This window comes from Pholcus phalangioides, unplaced genomic scaffold (genome assembly GCF_987345545.1).
Source record: "Pholcus phalangioides strain wild (caught in Gottingen) unplaced genomic scaffold, Ppha-v1.0 ptg000020l_1, whole genome shotgun sequence".
Taxonomy (NCBI): domain Eukaryota; kingdom Metazoa; phylum Arthropoda; class Arachnida; order Araneae; family Pholcidae; genus Pholcus; species Pholcus phalangioides.
In genome coordinates, this window is record NW_028301613.1 from 13,518,544 (window position 1) to 13,538,140 (window position 19,597).

Consider the following 19,597-nt stretch of genomic DNA (forward strand, 5'->3'; position numbering starts at 1 on the left):
CTCATACACCGCGGCCCGCGACACTGCAGCTGACCATTGTGGTTGGCCTTCGAACAGTAAAAAGTTGGCCATCCCAATGGAGTCTCCTCCATAGCGAATAGCGAATTTATATTGAAAAAAATAATAATAATGAGATTTATCCCAGCCCCCCCCCCCGTGCTAGATCCCTGAAAGCCCTGTTTCAGATTTGTAGTACAATCTCTAGGATGAGATCCTTTTGGTAGCCCCCTCTCCTCACCACGAATGGCGCCCTATGAGCTTAATGAATTTTGAGTATTTTTTAAATTGGAACCGTACCTCTACGACGAATGGCTGATGAGATAAAGGCCGAATTAGGTCTTACGGGACACCCTGTATGTATAGCCCAGTGAGAACAACTCGGAAGCTGATTGCTCCGCGACTGCCAGCGATAATTCCAAGTAGTATTAAGGTACCGTTAGTCGACACGGACTTCATCGATGCTGCCTACGTGGCCAACTGTGATTGGCCCCCCGTCCCGGAGCATTTGCCAACAATCTCGAGAACAAGTTTATAATCGACTCGCGTTGCGTCGCGGTACCTTATCCGTTCCAGGATCTGGACGCCGTTCCAAGTGGCCATGTCCAGCTGCGAATTTCTCGGGATCCGGAAATTTCGTCCCCGACATTTCGCCCCGGAACGTTTCGTCGCAGGAAATTTCGTCCCGGACGTATTGCACCTGACATTTCACCTGCCATGATCTCATGTGTGACCTCCTCCAGAATAACCGTGACCCCCGCTCTGTCCCCCTAAGAGGGGATATAAGCTGGTCCGTCTCAGGAGCTTATGAGTGACCGAGTGAGAGTGACTGCCTTAACTGTGTGAGTGAACAAGTGATTGGGGTAGTGATCGTTTGAGTGACTATATAAGTGGGTGAGTGACAATATGAATAGGTGAGTGACTGAGTGACCAAGTCAGTGAGCGATTGACCGAATGAGTGATAGTATGCGTAACTATACAAGTGGGTGAATAACCATATGAGTAAGTTAGCGACTGTATGAGTGACCAAGTGAGTGTGCAATCGACTGTGTGAATGAATAACCGTATGAGTGATCAAGTGAGTGTCCATATGAGTAATTAAGTGCGAGTGACTGTTGGTTGATAATATGAATAATCAAGTGAGTGACCATATGAGTGAGTAACCGCGAGTGACTGTATGGTTGATTAAATGACCATATGAATAATCAAGTGAGTGACCGTATGAGTGTGCGATTGACTGTATGACCGACCAAGTAGTGAAGTGCGAGTAAGTGAGTATGAGTGACCGTACGGTTGATCGAACGGCCATATGAATGATCAAGTGACCATCACTCACTCACTCGGTCACTCACTACGTTATCCATACGGGCAAGACAGTTGAAATGACAGTGGCTAAATGTGGGATTCAAAGTGTCCGTAAACCGAACGCTTCTCCTCTCGGATATCTACTCACGATGGACGATAGCACTTCCTTGTTTCCTTGGCAGTGACAACCTGTTAACAAACCCAATAAATAACTCACATCTCTTCGTCACACCCCCCCCCCCAAGTTGGCAACAATACGCCACTGTGTCATCGAGTCAAAGTCCAAATCAGATTCGAATCCGTGCGTTGAACTCTCGACGAAAGCAACACACATTCAAAGCGCATGCAGAATAGCGGGCGTGTTTCCGAAAAAACCTTTTGCCTCCTCTTTATAGGGTTTTTAGGGTAATTCCACACTCGACAATGCCTTGCCAAAGCAAAAAGGGCCACCGCAAGAATAAGGGATTATCCTTAACATAACATTCATGGCGGGCGCGGATAAGGTTCGTTTCGCTTTATCCACAGGCAAGTCGGAAGCGATTAAGAACGGCAAGTAACTTCACACGCGAACAAGATAAACATGACAACACATGGGAAAAGCAACAGGAATACTAAAAACATGGCTTTCAACAACTTCGTGGGAGAGAAAATGGACGCCACACACGCACACACCGATATCGACAATGGGCTCATGTGGACCGTAGAAAACGAAAACTTGACACGGACCGCGGATTTGGCTCTTAAAGTCTCTCAAGGGTCCCTCCCCTCCCTTCTCAAAGTCGTTCATTTCTGAATCCCTAAATGGTTCACTGAAACTTATGGGCCGAAATTCGAGAGTGTTTTTTGTGTGATGGTTTCCATTGTGTGAACTGTTCGCGTGGGAAAAAAAGAAGAGGAAGCGAGTGACTTTTTCTCGGGCTCGAACCTGAAGGAATCATGAATGATAATGAAGCGCTGGTATTCGTCTTCTTGGGCATGGTGGTGACCTTGTTCTTTGTGATTGTGCAGTCGAATGTCGGGAGAGCCACTTATAAAGACGGGCTCGGGGCGACCACTCGACCAGACGGCGGCGAGCAACCACCAGCACCAGCGAAGAACTTCTACCAGCTGACGTTAGGAGATAACCTGGAATCTTGTCTTTGGTGATTGCAGGTAAGGCCGCAAACTTTTCCCGTTCAATACTTTCGTATCTTTTTTTGGAGAGGGTCCACCTGCCTTCCCCTATTTTAATATGTGACTGTCCCATCTTCAGTATATGATATCCTCTTGCACAGTAATTTTCGATCGATGGTCAGCTGACCAGAGGTGGTCCGCGACGATGGTATGGGTCGAGGGGAGGGGAGGTTATTAACCTCCGGTCAGTCGTCACCCAAAATCTACTGTAAGATCAGCTTTGCGACCCATGGGACTGTTTGTTTTTCGAAATGAGCGGAGCCAGTGACGCTATAAGTGCATTTGTAACAGGACTGTAAGTGGATTTGCACTTCGCAGGGAATTAAGTTCGGGTCGTCACCCATAGTTGAACAATCCCTGCTGTAAGCGGATTCGTACGACCCGATATCGGAATGCCCTGCGAATTAAGTTCGGGTCGGGACCTATATCTCAAGGGAACCATAGCTCTCAAGGATTCCAACTGAAAGCGGATTCGTGCAACAGATCTAGGAAGCCCCTGCGAAGTTTTGGTTTCGTGACCCATAGTTCAAAAATCCCTACTGTAAGCGGATTCGTACGACAGATCTCGCGGAAGCCCCTGCGAATTAAGTTTGGGTCAAGACCCATAGCTCAAGAATCCCAACGGAAAGTGGATTCATATGAGCGATCTCGGGATGCCCTGCTAATTCATTTTGGGTTGTGACCAATAAACCATTTGTTGTAAACGGATTCGTGCAACAGATCTCGGAAGCCCCTATGTATAAAGTTTTGTTCGTGATCCATAGTTAGAAAATCCCTGCTAAAAGCGGGTTCGTATAACCGATCCCGGAATACCCTGTGAATGAAGTTTGGGTCGCGACCAATAGCTCAAAAATCCCTGCTGATAAGCGGATTCGTGCAACAGATATCGGAATGTTTTGCAAATCAATTTTGGATCGCGACCAATAGCTCAAGAATCCCTGCGAGCGGATTCGTACAACAGATATCGGAAGCCCCTGCGAATTAAGTTCTATTTGTGACCCATAGTTCGAAAATTCTTGCTGTAAGCGGATTCGTGCGAAAGATCTAGAAATGCTCTGCGAATTAATTTTTTGTGTAGTGACCAATAGTTCAAGAATCCCTGCTGTAAGCGGATTCGTACAACAGATCTCGGAATGCTTTGCAAATCAATTTTGGGTCGTGACCAATAGCTCAAGAATCCCTGCGAGCGGATTCGTACGACAGATCTCGGAATGCTTTGCAAATTAAGTTCTGTTTGTGACCTATAGTTCGAAAATCCCTACTGTAAGCGGATTCATATGACCGATCTCGGAATGCCCTGGAAATTAAGTTTGGGCTGACTCATGCTTCAAGAATCGCTGCCTGTACCTCGTAAGTGGATTTTCTTACGACTACGGACTAGGAAGCCCCTGAGAAGACGTCACGACGTCGTCTGTTGGAGTCGTGGCCCACAGCTTAATTATCCCTGGCTGCAAGTGGATTTTGTACAGCCCATCTCGGAAGCCTCTGCAATTCAACTTTATGTCGCGACCCATAGGTTGGGAACCCCTAGTATAGGTGATCCGCGCTAGTGATACCCATATCGGGTTCAAATAGAATAACACCTTCATACTTTAGGTTCACCATACATCATCGAGGAGAATTGGGGGGGGGGGGGAGGGATTACGATCCTACATTCGGGGGTGTCACTAAATTTCGCCGCCAAAAAATGCAATTTATTGCTTTAAATGCAATTTTGCCAGTAACTACTAAATTTGCTGAAAGGGTGTGGAAACGAAGAAGTGCTAGCGAATCCCAGTAAACAAAAGAATGTATTTCACGGAGAAGAAAAAAAAAATCCGATGACCCTATTTGATTCAGAAAAATGCGGCGAACCAGGATCTGGAATAATTATTCGTAAAATACGGGACACGTCGCACGGGCATAGGGGGGGGGGGCTCATGCCCCCTCCCCCACGAAATTTCGTAATAAAATACTTTTATATGTTTTTATAATCAATTTCTGTTAATTTCAATGCTATGCTAAGGCTATGAGCTCAAAATTTATCTTTAAGAAATTTATTGCTACCCACCCTCTAAGCCATATAATGATAAATCGCATAAAGGCTGGTGGCCCATGAGCAAAGTGTCCCGTGGTATAATTACAGAGCATTTAAGCGGCCCGTGGCACATATTCAGATGACTTAAATGACCCGGGACACAGTTCCAGAACACTTAAGCGATCCGTGACACATTTAGACATCCCTTGAGTGACATGTGACGTAGTTTTAGAGCGCTTTTAGTGGCCCCCGGTGCAGTTCTACGTCACTCAAGTTACCCGCGGCACATTCTCAGATTTTTTAAGTGATCCGCGGCATATAATTACGGATGATCACTTGAGTGATGAGTGGCGCAGTTCCAGAGCACTTGAGCGGCCCGCACACATTTCCAGACCACTTGGATCCGCGAAACATTTAGATATCACTAAAGTGGCCTCTGTAGGGCACTTGTCAATAGGGAGAATGTCACTTCAAGTGCCCACAAACTATCGAAAGGTTTTTCTCGTTTTTGGGACACCGCGTAAGATGCCATTAAGAATATTTCATGTCTTCATAAAGGGTGGTTGATGACGTAAGCATCATCCAAACCCCCTCCCCCCCATCGATGATGACGTAATATTTGAACGGCCCCCTAACAAACTATACCCTCAAGTGTATCTGTCCCGCCCCTAAGGGCATACAGTTGTTTCTCTGAAGGTCAAATGAGCGCCAGGAATCCACTCGTCGCAGTTTGTTTGGTCAATCAATTTGTCGCTTCAAATTTATATCTTACTTATTACTATCTTCTGGGCCCGTCCATTCTTACTCAATTCGCCGCTGGGGTGGTCGAGTGGTCAAGGTGACGGACCCGCATCGCGAGGATCCGGGTTCAAATCCCACCGTCACCGCAGTGGTGATCGGCTGAAGTTGGTTTTCTGCGGTTCTCACAACTTCGAGGCGCAAACGAGAGTCGATCTTCCCCGTTAAAAAGTCTCGCCGCAGAGAGCAGCAGGCCTACACACACACACACACACATACAACGTTATATAATTATTCATTCATTACACTTCACGCTCTATGAGTTGAGGGGGGAAAAACTCGTAGTTTAAAAAATTGATTGCAGATGGCAGCACTACACGTAACAGGCATTACACAGAAACAAACTTCACGGAAGGTCCACTATACATATAGCGACATACCAACATGTACCAATTCGTTAGAGGTTCCGCAGAGGGATGTGGACGAGGTGCAATTAGTAGGTGCCCCGACCTCAAAATTATTGAATTATATATGATTTCATTATGAGGCAACCAGTACATGGTGAGTGGCATAGTGGTAAGATGCTCGTCTACCATCGTGGAGGTTGTTGTCAGGGTCCCGGGTTCGAACCCAAGAGAGGATATAAATAAGATATTTCCCCAAACGAACTCAAGGCGACCACCGATCGACAGCACCTTCACTTCCAACCCATCTCACTAATGGCAGTAAATTGCAAGTATAGCGATATGGTCAGAGTTGGTGTTTGGTGAAGTAGTAGTACTCTACATCCCTGTTTCTTGACCTTTTTCTGCCCGTGGCCCCCTTTCAACCACATTTTTTTTCTACTCGTGGCTCCCCTGTGTTACCCAGAGTCTTCGATCCTCATCTAGAAGCAAGATCCTTTATACGTATTGAATTGATTTCTTCACTGAACGAAAATTTTGCAAATAAGATTGGCCTACGGACCACTGGCCTAGAACTTATTGAGCTCACCGCTAGTCCGAGTTCTATTCAGGGCCGTCTCAACATCATGGGCGCCTTGGGTAAAGTGATGCTGTGGTAGTCCCATACTTAGCTGGAAATAAACAGACTACATATTTGTTACTTATTTGTAAAATTTATTGTACTATACAAAATATCATAAGGTGGGGGTCACTTATGGACATGAGACCCCCCCGGGCATGACCCTTCACAACAGTGGGACTGACAGAGCTGCAGCCTGGGGCCTTTTTTTTTTGTTTTTCACACTGTAAATTTAATATAGAGAAAGGGTCTGTGAAAAATGTAGCCGGGGGCCTGCGAAAAACCCCATCCTAAGGAACCTGCTGCGAAATGTAGGCGGTGAGACCCCGGTAGGTCCATGGCCTAAGACGACCTTGGTTTTACGGGTGATTTTGTTGGATTCTGTATAAGTGTACACTCACTAATATAAAAGCTTCATTTCTTCACACCGTAATTTTTCCTCTCAGCTCTCAGCAGCCCTCCCTCCAAACAACCTGTCATGGGGGGGGGGGGGCAAGAGCTCCCCATGCCCCCCCCCCGTACGTCTCTGATCCCACCAATATGCGTTAGGATTCAGAGAGGGGCAGAGCTGATGAAATTTTGCTGACGGGGGGGGGGTCAAAAAGGGCTAAAAGTTTGTTTACGTAATACTTGAACGACCCCTTACGTGTAATCAGTGCCATAACGAGCAGGTGCACCCACACAGGACCCACTTGGGGGGGGCGGGGAATTCAGAATAGGCCTAAATGGGCCAGAAGAGGGGGGAGGCCTAAAAGCAAATTCTTGCACAGTGAGCAAGGATGGCTAGTTATGGCACTGTGTGATTCTAAATTCATAATACAAACTTTCAAGAGGTGATACACTGGAATCTTCTCTCCTAACGGACACCTCCCGTTAGCGGACGCATAATCACTGGTGAAAGTGATAAATGTACAGAAATCGGCCTGGGACAATTACCATCATTTTTCGTGAATTTTCAAGCTATAAATTCACTATAGAAGGGCCCCCGTGAAAAATACCGTTCGAGGTCCCGCCAAAGATCCCAGCCAGGGGGAGGCCCTGCAACAAGATGTGGGGAGCATCGGTTACCCGCGGGGGGGGGGTCGTGACCCACACTTTGGGAAGCACTGTACCAAGGTAATAGAGGTGAAAATTCAGAAAACAATTTTCTGAGATAGTCGTACCTTAAGGGCGGCAGAATTTCTAGGACCGGCCCTGAATATCGCAAGCGGAGATACGGGGGGGGGCATCAGCTTCAATGGGGGAGTCGCCTGATCTAAAGTGTACATACGAATTGGCATCATCATTATTGTGCCCCCGACAGCAATAATGACCGTTCCCCCCACCCCCCAGACTTTGAAATCTATCACCGCCTATGATGCAAGCGATACGATTATTATTGGTTTCATGTTTCAACTTTCGTGAAAGAACTTTTAACAAATCTTTTATGGCGTAACTCCTCCCTCCCCCCCCAGCCTGAGAAAGATCAAATCACGCATTCCTCGAGTCTCATGGTGCTGCCATCTATGATATCACAGCTGAAATAAAGTTGAGAGAGAGTTTTTATAGTGCTGCCATCTAACAAATACTATTCAAAATTAGAACTCCGATTTGCCAAATTGATTCGTTAGGCGAAAAACGGAATTACGGGGGTGGTTTTTTTAGTTGTATGTTACCCATGGGCAGAGATACGGGGGGCGCAGCAGTGCCGTCTTAATTTATGGACTCACCCGGTTACTGTCCGGGGACCTCAGAAGAGTCAGAAGTAATTGAATTTTTCGAGAATTTGCCATGTAGGGCCTCAATCGGCCTAAATACCATCAGTGCCGTCGTAAGACATGAGCCCACCCGGGCACGGCCCGGGGGCATCAAGAGAAAAGGGTCCTCCCAAAAATGAGATCTGGTTGAGATTTTCGAGAATTTGCCTGGTAGGGCCTCAGAAAAATCATTTGGCCCGGGGGGGGGCATGATGCTCTTAAGACGGCCCTGGATGCCATGATGCTCTCGAGACGGACCTGAAGAGGAGAGGAGTGGGGGGGGGGGTTGGTGCTGCGGCAGCATGAATCACGGAGCCGACTGATCTAATGTATATGCATATAGGCTACATCAGGGATTCTTAACGTTATGGGTCACGACCCGAATTTGATTCCCGGGGGTCCTGATGAGTCGTAACTTACAGACTTGTCAGGAATGTACTTTTTTCTGCATCACTGGGCTTACCAGGTTTCGAGAAGTAAATAGTCCCGTGGGTCGCGAAGCTGATCTTGTTGTTGATTTTGGGTGGCCGCTGGCAAAGGTTAAGAACCCATGGCCTACATCAATCGTCATCGTCATCATCATCATCGCGCCTTCCCCAGCAGCCTTTCATGTCTATCTCCGCCTATGGTGTTACGTTTTTTTTTCAGTTTTTTTTCCAACAACCTCAAAGCCATAGGCGGTGATAGACTTGGAAGTCTCGGGGGAGGGGGGCACGGCCATTATTGCTGGGGGGGGGCATGATAATGATGATGTATACATATACATTAGATCAGTCGACTCCACCTGTGACATTGGGGGTAATGCCCCCCCCCCCGATCTCCGCCCATGCTCAAAGCGTGAATCATTCGAGCCCATTCGAAAAATTTTCACGAAACACACACAACACCGACAACATGAGCACATGGAGGCCAAACATACACTCAGACCAGACATTCATTCCTTTACCGATTGTCATTTGTAATGTCTACGGTTAAGCAGTAGTAGCAGTCGCCCCATCTCCGGTGGGGGGTTCATGACCGGGGGGGGGGGTAGAAAGAACCTTCTTTTTCTTACCAGGCAGGGACCTGGCTCTGTCCCACTAGGGATATTAGCCATTTACTCGACTGAGTTGGTCCGTGCTGGAGAGTGCTGAAGGTGCCCGACCGGGAAGCACCTCGAGATACATTCGAAGGCCAATCGGTCCGGCACATCCAACCCCCTTTCCTCTTTTCATCCGTGATGAGGGCACTATCCAGTCCCCCCCCCCCCATCAAGCAACTTAGCATTAGTGGTGCCCCTGTGGGCCGCTCGTTCCGACCTGATTTGATGCAATTCTGCCATCTGGCCTGTGGCTCCCGATGTTGCACGAGCTCACAGATGCCCTCCCCCCCCCCCTCCTTAAACTTCAAATTAAGGATGATTGAGCCCGACTCCCCCCCCCCCCTTAGTTTTTCACGCCATTCCTTAAAGTTATATATCTATAATGTCTTGGGGGGCGTTCAAGTATCGCGTCAGCAAATTTTTAGCCATTTTTGTAGCCGCCCCCCCCCCCCTGTCTGCAAAACTCTTCCTTCCTTCCCTGCCCCGTCAAAAAGATTTCGTAAGCTCTGGCCCCCTACATCCTGACCAGAGGCGTACTCGGGGGCATGACCGGTGGACCAAATGTGGTCCTGAGGGTTATCTGATGTGGCCTGTGGCCTACCCCTCAAACCTAATTTCATAAAAATCAACTAAGCGGCACATTTACAGATCACTTAAGTGACCCGTGGCACAATTCCAGAGCATTCAAGTGGCCCTTGGCACATTTTCAGATCACTCAAGTGGACAATCACAGACCCGCGACATAGTTCCAGAACACTAAAGCGATCCGTGGCACATTTAGTGATCCCTTGAGTGACATGTGGCACAGTTTTAGAGCACTTAAGCGGCCGGGATACATTTCCTGATCACTTGAAGGATCCGCGAAACATTTAGAGATCACTAAAGCGGCTCTGTAGGGGACTGTAGGGGACTAAGCGGCACTGTAGGGGAAGTCAGCAAATCGGAAACCCCAGCCTCATTAATGCTGACTTAATACTTAAATGACCCCTTATTTACAGTTGAGTGTTTTCGCTGGAAGAGGGCGCTGTTTGTGGTGGCGTAGTTGAAAATTGACTCTACTTGAAGGAGGCATTCGTTTTAGGATCTTCGACTAGAGTGCTCCGTGGTACCTAAGGGCTTTCCTTAAGGCAACTTTTCCTTATTACAACACGCACAGGAGCTTGATGCACCGTCAGCACAGTGGTGATCAGCTGAAGTCAGTTTTCTGTTGTTCCCAACTTCGAGGCGCGAATGAGAGCCGATCTCCCTTTGTAAAAAGTCTCGCCACAGAGAGCAACAGACCTACAAACTGCACAAATTCAATCATAACACGTCGCTCACTTCACTTCTGAAATATAGATGGCGGCACTGAAAAATCAAAAACAACCCTACATACGCATTCAGGCTGTTAGGTATACACACACACACACGGTTACACTTCCGGCACAACTCACTAGGTAGTAAATCGCCCATAGATCGTGATAGACCCGAGTCGTGCTCGGTTTGAAAGAAAGTAAGAAAGTAGCTTGATGCCCTTGGTAGAGACGCAGGTAGGTACTGACAAGGGAAGGGTCCCAAGGTGACGTCTTAAAAAGGTTTCGAAGAAATTAATCACTGGGTCTCTAATCACTTAAATATGCACAAAAGTAAGGGGAAAAAATCCGGTGTAATTACTATGGGTCACTCAAAAACAAAATTGTAAATATTAATCTTTCTTAACGCCAATAGAGGCCAAGAATGAATTTAAAAACCTGCAACCCTACACTATTAGTGACGTCATTCAAACAACAGATGATCGATTTGGATTGGGCTGACCATGCTTGCTCGAGAAAAATACTGGACATTGCCAATTATCGCCAAAAATGATGCCAAAAGTAAGCAAAGTCGCCAACACGTGCTAAAATCACAGAAAATACGCCAATCGCGGAAAATGAAGCGCCAATTCCAAATTGCAGTGAATTAAAAAAAAAAAAAGATAAACTGAATGTGTAATCGTAATGTAGTTTGTGAGTTGGAAAGATAATTTCATTCGTAGATTTGAAAAATAAAAAGTCAAGTTGGTTTTGTTGAAAATACGCGAAAAAACGGGACATCATTGACAAAAAAAAGTTGGGACGGCCAAAAAAAAAACTGAAAAAACCGGGACTGTCCAGGGAAATACGGGACGTATGGTCACCCTTAAGATCTGTAGCAGGAGGCCTCCGCGAGAAGCTCTTGACGTCACTGAAGAAGGCCATCTCGCCTATAGCCATTGGGATATAACAGGCGTCATATTTACCCTTGTTTGCAGTATATCTAGGCTGACCATATTTCCTCGGGAGAAATACGGGAAAATACGGGACATCGCCAATTATCGCCAAAAACGATGCCAAAACGAAACAAAGTTGCCAAATATTGTTGAAATTACGGAAAAATCACAATGGCGGGAAATGATGCATTACTGCAAATTGCAGTGAATTAAAATGTATTCCACGAAAAAAAAAAACGTTTACCAAGGCAAATGTGGGAGATTAATGTTCCCATATATAGTTGTAACTATCATAAAATAATTTATGAGTTGAAAAATACGTCGTGTGAAATACGGGAAAAACCGGGACACTTTTGTCAAAAAGTCGGGACGGCCAAAAAAAGGGAAAATACCGGGACTGTCCCTGGAAATACGGGACGTATGGTCACCCTAAGTATATCCAATGGCCATAGGAGAGATGGCCTTCAGTGACGTCACGAGCCTCGCTCGGAGGCCTTATGCCATACACGGTGTTGGCACAGTACACACAAAGAGAAAAAATAAAAATAACTAGTTTCTAGAAAACACAGAGAGAAGATGAAGGAAAGAAAGGAAAATAAAGTGAAAAGAAGTTTTTTTAAATATATTAATACTGCCAAGAAGCGCGAGAGCCGATAAGTAGCCAACTTTTGTCATTTTCAATAATTTTTTGCAGCTTTAATAATGGCATTCTGCCGATAACTGTTTTGTTCTTATGTGTTTCTGGGTGAGATGAATACACTTAAATTTTTCCATTACCTTTTGAGGACGACGCTAAGGGACACTTTCTAAGTAGTAACTCACCGGTGAGTTACCAAAGAGGTGTGTGTGTGCGTTTTGTACTAGAATACTTTAGAGCAGGAATGCACAACTGTTCCAGTCAGGGAGCCCAGACGTGCGGTGTTTCTGCCGCTTGAGGGACAGAAAATTACTTACAGGAGTGACCATATGATCCGTATTCTACGGGACATTCCGCAATTTTAGCAGTCTCGATATTTTTATGAAATGTCCCGTTTTCATTGTTATTTTCTAAAAAGTTTGAATTTTGCTTTGAATTTTTTTTTTCCTTAACGAAATGAAGAATTAAGATCGTTTTTCATAAACATAATCATTATGTCATAACTATGATAATTATGACTAATTGCCATATAAATATTTTCGTTTCACATATTTGTCACACATACTTTTTTTTTTTTTCGGTGAATTATATTTTAATCTATTGCGAACTGCAGTAACCCTTATTTTTCCGTCATTGGCGATTTTTCAGCTATTTTTAGTGATAGTTGACAGCTTAACAAACTTATGACAATTTGTTTGGCGAAAAAATTGGCAACTTTACTTATACCTTTCACAACGTTTTTAACTTTCTTTTTTTATTTCCTATGATTGGCAAATTTATTTGCCTTCGAAGAAACTTTTAGCTATGATTTTCAGTTCAAGTCGCACTGAATTTGACAATATTTTTGGCGATGTTTGGCGATGCTTTGTATGGATCCCGATTTTCTGTATTTTTATGAAAAAGGTTCTCGTCGTCCACCCTGTAGTTGTCCAACTGATATTTCGCGGAACCCTTTGGTGTTACAATATTACATCCTGGCTCCAGGGTGCGATGGCCACTGCAGGAAAATCACAGTATTATCATCAGAGTTGAAACGAGGAATGGGATTTTGATCGCCAAGAAAGACTCATTTTATTTCGTGGCTTTTCCAGTTTCCTTGGCGTTATTTTCCCGAAATTATTCACTCCCTTCTTCCTTAAGAAGGTGTCTTCGCACACAGGGCTTAAGTTACGAGGAGAAACTTCATTTTTTTTTAAATATGTTTACATTGGAAGAACATAAGTTTCTCGGTGGGTGGACATGACACTGTCAATGAAATGATTCGACAATTGGACACCCAAAAACGTTTAAAAAGGGACAATTGCAGGTTGTTGTGTAGTGTCGCAGGAAGTTTTTCCTCTAGTAGGTTTGCGAATAAAAGTGGGGGGGGGGGTAAGTTCTAACACAATTGACACGTTTGAAAAGAAATATGATAACCATATTGGAATCCATGTTTAGATTAAGAGAACCATAAATATATTTTATGGGTATTTAGATGTACAGGGTGGGCGAAAAGTCCGTCAAAATTTTAAAAAATTCAAAAAAACCGGAAAAATAACCGAAATAAAAAACGGTTTGCAGGGTTAGCATCACTAGGTCACAGGAATTTTTTTAAGACAGAGTAAAAAAAAAAACTCAGAAACCGCCGATAGGTGGCGCTGGTACGAGTGGCTTCGGTGGAAATATGCAAATGAGACGGTTATAAGAACTTGCACGCTCCTAATCCACAACCAATCCACCGTCGTAAACCGTGTATGTGGACCTGCCGTTGCTGGATTTGTGAGTCGCCTGAAATGTGTTATCCCCTGTGGTGGTGGTGGCGGTCATGTGGAGCAGATACTGCTGGTGATAAACGATTTGGAGGTATTCTGTTCGTCAGCACCACCTATCGGCTGTTTTTTAGTTATTTTTTCCCTGTCCTAAAACAATTCCCGTGACCGTAACGATGCTAACCCTGCAAACCGTTTTTTATTTCGGTTATTTTTCCGGTTTTTTATGAATTGTTAGTGTTTACACGGACTTTTTGCCCACCCTGTATATACATAATATTTTATCATGTATATATATAGTTCTTGGCTTTTATAATTGCACTTTTAATTGGGTCGCTGTATCTTGGGAAATATTTGACATCCATATTTGTTATGGGCGTCTTTTACTCTTTCTTCCTTTCTTTTTTTTTCAGCCACCTCGTTGGGCATTTTGCCTGTTGTGGCCTTATATTTGTGTTTATTCGCAAAATATTTTCTCGCCAAACGGTTATACTGTACTTGTCAGATCCCCTGCCAATAAACTCTATTCTTGCCAAACGAGCGATAAAGACTACTACTTCATAAGGCGGAATCCTTACCGATAAATTATTTCTCACGAGACAAAGGACGAGCTCTACTTGCTGGATTCTTTCCTCGCCAAAAAAAAGCGATAAACCCTATTTACTGGTTACCCAGAGGTCAGCTTGGATCATAGCGTCGTATGTAAATATGACACAAAAAAAAGGAGTAACCCAGAAGGAAAAAAAATATATTAGTGTTGGTTTGCGCCATGGCGACAGAATTTTTTTTTAAATTGGCATCATTCTGGGTTACTACTTTTGGCCATATGATGAGTTTAAAAGGAAGCATGTATGTATTTATTTAGATGTGGTGATATTCTCTGTGTCTTGTTGTAGTATTTTTTGACATGATAGTAATGTCTGTATGGCGATGAGTGAGAGAAGTTTGAATTTCCTTGTCTTGTAGTGGCAACTTTTTTGAAGTGAAATGATGTATGTAGTAGTAGTAGTAGTAGTGAGTAGTGAGTAGATTGGTGCTTAGAGGTTTGTAGGAATAGTGAATGGAATGCAAACGTTGCGACGACAGCTTATCGGGAATCTTCCTTTGTCTTGTTTTTCTCTTTGTCTTTGTAGAATTCCCGATGGCAACCTACAGTTGGGTGAGGGCGTCCTTTCTTTTCTGCGTCCTGTTCTGCGTCGCGGTACAGACCAGGCACAGCAGCAGCAGCAGCAGCAGTGGTAACAGCAACGCCAACAACCACCAATCTCCTCATGCGTCGGTGAAGATCCCGCGCGGCGGTAACGTCGTGCCCCTCCCGACCAACAACCTGCACCAGGTCCAAGCCAGAGGCTACGACGAGGGCTGGAAACCGAAACCCGAGGTGCTGCTCATATCCGAGAAGAAACCCGGCGAGGGTTCCATGAAGGACCTGACGCCACTCCTCGCCCTAGCCATCCCGCTGATATGCGCCTTCATGCTGCTCCAGTCCAAGATGCCCATGATGCCGCCCATGATGATGATGCCCCCGCCGATGATGATGATGCCCCCGATGATGCCTCCCATGATGCCGCCGATGATGCCACCGATGGCGAGGAGCGAAGACGGGTCCGGCCCGAAAGGCCGCTCGTTGGGAGGATCGGGATCGTTCTTCCAGGGCTATCAGACCAGCATGGCCGAGCAGATCTTGGCCGTTATAGACAAGATAGAGAATGCGTTGGCTGCTGATGAGTACGAGTAACGTCCACCAGGGACAGCGGTAGTCCCAGAAGGACACCGTATCTCAATGCAGATGAACTGTCACCCATTCTGGAATTGCCTGTTCATACATCAGTATTTATTCGCAGACTGATGGGACACTTTTGTAATCGTACTATCCTCGTATTTATCAAAGCCCCTCCCCCCTCCGGTGACGTAATCGTGTAAATGACTTGCTGTTCGACAAGTTGCTGGCGAAACAAAAAAAACACGAGCCTCTTTCTGATTGGCCCTTTTCTGGTCTCTTTCTAGACGAGGAGGATGTTGATGATGATGATTCTATGGATAGCAGCAATCTTGTCGGCAACGATCGGTGACGGTCATCAGGACAAGGACAGCGAGCTATCGGAAAGCCTTCAAAGCGTTTTATACGACTCGTCCTACGTCCACCCTCGTCCCGAAGTCATTCTCATTAAAGACAAGGAACCCGAAACTGGAATCCTAACTTCGCTCAGTTCGTCTATCAAAGATAACCTGCCGCTTTTGGCGATCATGGCTCCTCTGTTGATTTGTGTCCTGTCGGTTCCGTTGCGCAACATTATGCAGCAGCAGCAGCAGCCTCACTACCCGATGTACACGACTACTCCTCCTCCGAAGACGGATACTGCCAGGTCGTTGTCACCACCGGAAGGTCCTTACGAACCCAATTTCGCGGAAAAGATTTTCGAAATTATCGAACAGTTTGGCGAGACATACGACGCTGGTGGCGAAGGAGACAGCAAGATAGATTGACCCTGTAATCCTTAAAGAAGAAAGAAGAGTCAAATTCGACTTCAAAGGCACGTGCGTTCAAGAAAAATATTTAAATTTAAAAAGAATTGGCGCCATTTTTGTCCCTTTTCGGTAATTTTAAACACAGGTAGCATTTAAGCCTTTGCCCCATTTTCCTGTCTCCCTCTGCCAATTAGAAACCTGAACGGCCTTACTATAACTCGACATCATCGTTTGGCGATGAAATAACTCATCGATGTCTTTAAAACTATACCTATGTGTTTTGGAAGAACTTTTTTTTTTTCATTCGCTAACATATGGGCTGCATTCTTGAAGATAGATGTACAAATCAGAAGTTCTCGCCAGTTGGCAACATATTTTTTTTGGGTCCCGATAACCCTAAATTGCAGGTTGTTATGCATACTTGGAGCAAATTTCCGCCTCTCTATACACCAGAGACATCAACCACTGCCATAATTAAACAGAATCTCGTGTTGGCGCTGAAGTAATCCGCCAAATGTTTTTTGAAAGTGCAATTTTCAACCCCCCCCCCCTTTTTAAAAAAGGGATATCATTAGAATATTTATTTTAAAAAAATCCATATATGTTCACATTAGAAAAAGTAATTCATGTCGCCAGTATTGGCATTGTTTTTCCGGCATAAATCAATACTTGTGCCACTGCAAACTGTTGTCTTGAAGAAAAAAAATCAGGTTCCAATTGTTGGCATTTCTTCACTTACCAGCAACCTTAAATTTAAGGTTGCAATCAAGCCTTTGGTGTAAATCCCCGCCCCACTACCAATCAGAATTAAGAGAACAAAATCACATCCCATTGGCGATAACCTGCCAATTTATATCTAGAGATGGTTTCCATGCAATTCCTCGATGAAAACCTGGAAACCCTGCCAATTGTCAATGTACTTTGTAAAAAAAAACATGAATATATATCATTAGAATATTCATAAAGTGACCCATACTTTATATAGGATTAGTAATTTATATCGCCAATATTAGCGCTGCTTAGTAATTTATTGCTAGTGCAAACTAGTGTCATGCGACCCACGACTGTATAAAATTAGCAATATATTTTAGTGCTCATATATTGTGTACAGATTTTACTGTGCTAATTCCTGATCGATAGATGGCACTATTGATTTACACATTATTGAGCCAATAATTTATTTTTTGGCGAGATAATACCAAAGATTCGATGATTTAACTAGTCTGGTTAAAATTGGTGTAGTTAACGATAACCCTTGTAGTCATTGTACTAGTCGTTTATGCTCAATAACGTCTACTAAGAGAGAATCTAGTCTATAATTCAAATTCATATTATGCATATATAGGGTATATTCTAATCACGTATTTGTTATTAGAAACCGATAGATGGTTACCAAAGAAAAAAAACACGCCAAAATTATGTATTGTCTAATAATCGCCAAAAAGGAAGATCGGTGACCTGTTGATGCAAATTTTCTGGATGAATTAGCTGCTGAATTATAATGGAAAACTGCGAAAAGTAGACCTTATTGTGATTTTTACAAGTATTTGGCGACTTTTTTTTCGTGGGACAGCGTTTTCAAGTTAATCCACCCTCAACTGTAAGATTCATCCACTATGGGAAGAAACTGAGCAACACTCATACTCAGCTTTCCACCTTGCTCGAATCGGAAATCTTCTTATTGGCCACTTACTTTAGCCACCTTCCGGTTCGAATATAGAATAAGGAAGTTGGCGATAGTCTTAATTAATTTTCTTGCAACCCTAAAGAAACGTATTTCCTTTATCCCAGAAATAGTTTGAATCTTGATGCGTTGGCGAGCATAGGGTTTTACGTCTGACGTCTGGGGGAGCACCAAAAACTTTCCAAACCACGTTTGGCAGTGGTGTATTCTTGCATTCTTTTAAAAAAACCTTTCTCACACGCTGCTATGACACACACTTCATTCTTCCTCCAGATGCGACACCAGTCCTTCTGCTTGAGGAAATGTTTCCTTCATCGGGATCAGTGAAGTTATATGCCATTGCAGTCAATACAGAACCGAAAATTTGAATTGCGCCAAGATGCTTTCAAAGAATCACTTTTGGCTACATTTTGTAGATTCAAGTTAATTACAACTTCATAATCTTAGCAGCTAATTTGGTGAAGTTGCAGCTTCTTCGTAAAGTCAGCTCCAGATTTGAACATGGTTCCTGATTCAGCTACTGATCTGGTCAAACTCCCAATTGTTAAATAGACTTCGCAGCTAATTCATGCATGGACTCGTTCACTAATCTGATCAAGTCGATTCTTTACAGCACTAGCTACTGATTTGGTCAATTTTAATGAAGTTACTTCGTAAAATCAGCCTCCAGTCTAGTCGAATTCGTTATCTAGATGCTAATCTAGATGAATTCCCAATCGCCCCTCAGACTTAGCAGCTGATTTGGTCAAGTTGTCAGCTAATCAACTCACCCAATCTATCAAGTCGGTTCTTCACAGATTCAGCTGCTAATTTGGACCTGATTGGCCGCTATTTTCTAGATTCAGCTGCTAATTTGGACCTGATTGGCAGCTATTTTCTAGATTCAGCTGCTAATTTGGACCCGATTGGCAGCTACTTTCTAGATTCAGCTGCTAATTTGGACCCGATTGGCAGCTACTTTCTAGATTCCGATGCTAATTTGGGCCTGATTGGCAGTTACTTTCTAGATTCAGCCGCTAATTTGGACCTGATTGGCAGCTGCTAATTTAGTCAGGTTGACAATTTCTTCATAGATTTAGCAGCTAATTTGGTCCAAGTTGAGAATTGCTTCATAGATTCATCTGGTAATTTACTGCTACAGTATTTCCGAGATTCAGCTGCTTGTTTGGTCCAAGTTGACAACTACTCCACAGATTCAGCTGCTGATTCGGTCACGTTCCTAACTACTTCTTGATCTTCAGCAGTGTATCAGGTTGGCCGGTAATTCATCGGCTAAACGGCTAATTTGGCCACGAGTTCACAACTGAGTCTTAGATTCAGCAGCTAATTCATCTGTCCGTGGAGGTAGATACGGTATCTCCCGCAGCATCAACAGGCTGACACAAGCGACCTTCCTCGATACTTCTCACTCACCCGATGGATAAATAATGTTATTATTATTGATGTTAATGATTGATTAATAATGTTATGAATAATGTTATCTATCATTTGTGAGAAATCCGAATTCAATATGAGAGAAAGAGATAGACAATGTACAGTATATTTTTGTATTAGGAGGATACGTTTCGCAACTGTATTGGAGAGACATTCTTACAAAAAGAAAATGTCTTCTTTTCTTTACTTTTTTGGTAATAAACTGCGTGAAATGTATCGATTCGTTTTTTCGACTCTTTCATTGCCACATTGTATCACGGCCTACACATTACTGTGTTTGTGTTCGTGTTATTGGTGGGAAATTTCGGGATTTAAGGGGGTGTCTACA

At 44.1% G+C, this 19,597-nt stretch overlaps 1 protein-coding gene across 1 annotated transcript; it reads left to right on the forward strand.

The window, feature by feature from the left end:
• Positions 1-2,369: 2,369 nt before the first annotated feature.
• On the forward strand, positions 2,370-15,420 carry LOC149071028 (uncharacterized). The gene is made up of 2 exons (XM_089248480.1): positions 2,370-2,454; positions 14,816-15,420. Exon 2 carries the CDS (start codon positions 14,824-14,826, stop codon positions 15,418-15,420), a length of 597 nt encoding a protein of 198 aa, XP_089104606.1. The 5' UTR covers positions 2,370-2,454; positions 14,816-14,823.
• Positions 15,421-19,597: the final 4,177 nt, after the last annotated feature.

Coding starts and splice junctions, on each gene's coding strand:
- LOC149071028 (XM_089248480.1), top strand. CDS start 14,824: ATGGCAACCTACAGTTGGGTGAGGGCGTCCTTTCTTTTCTGCGTCCTG.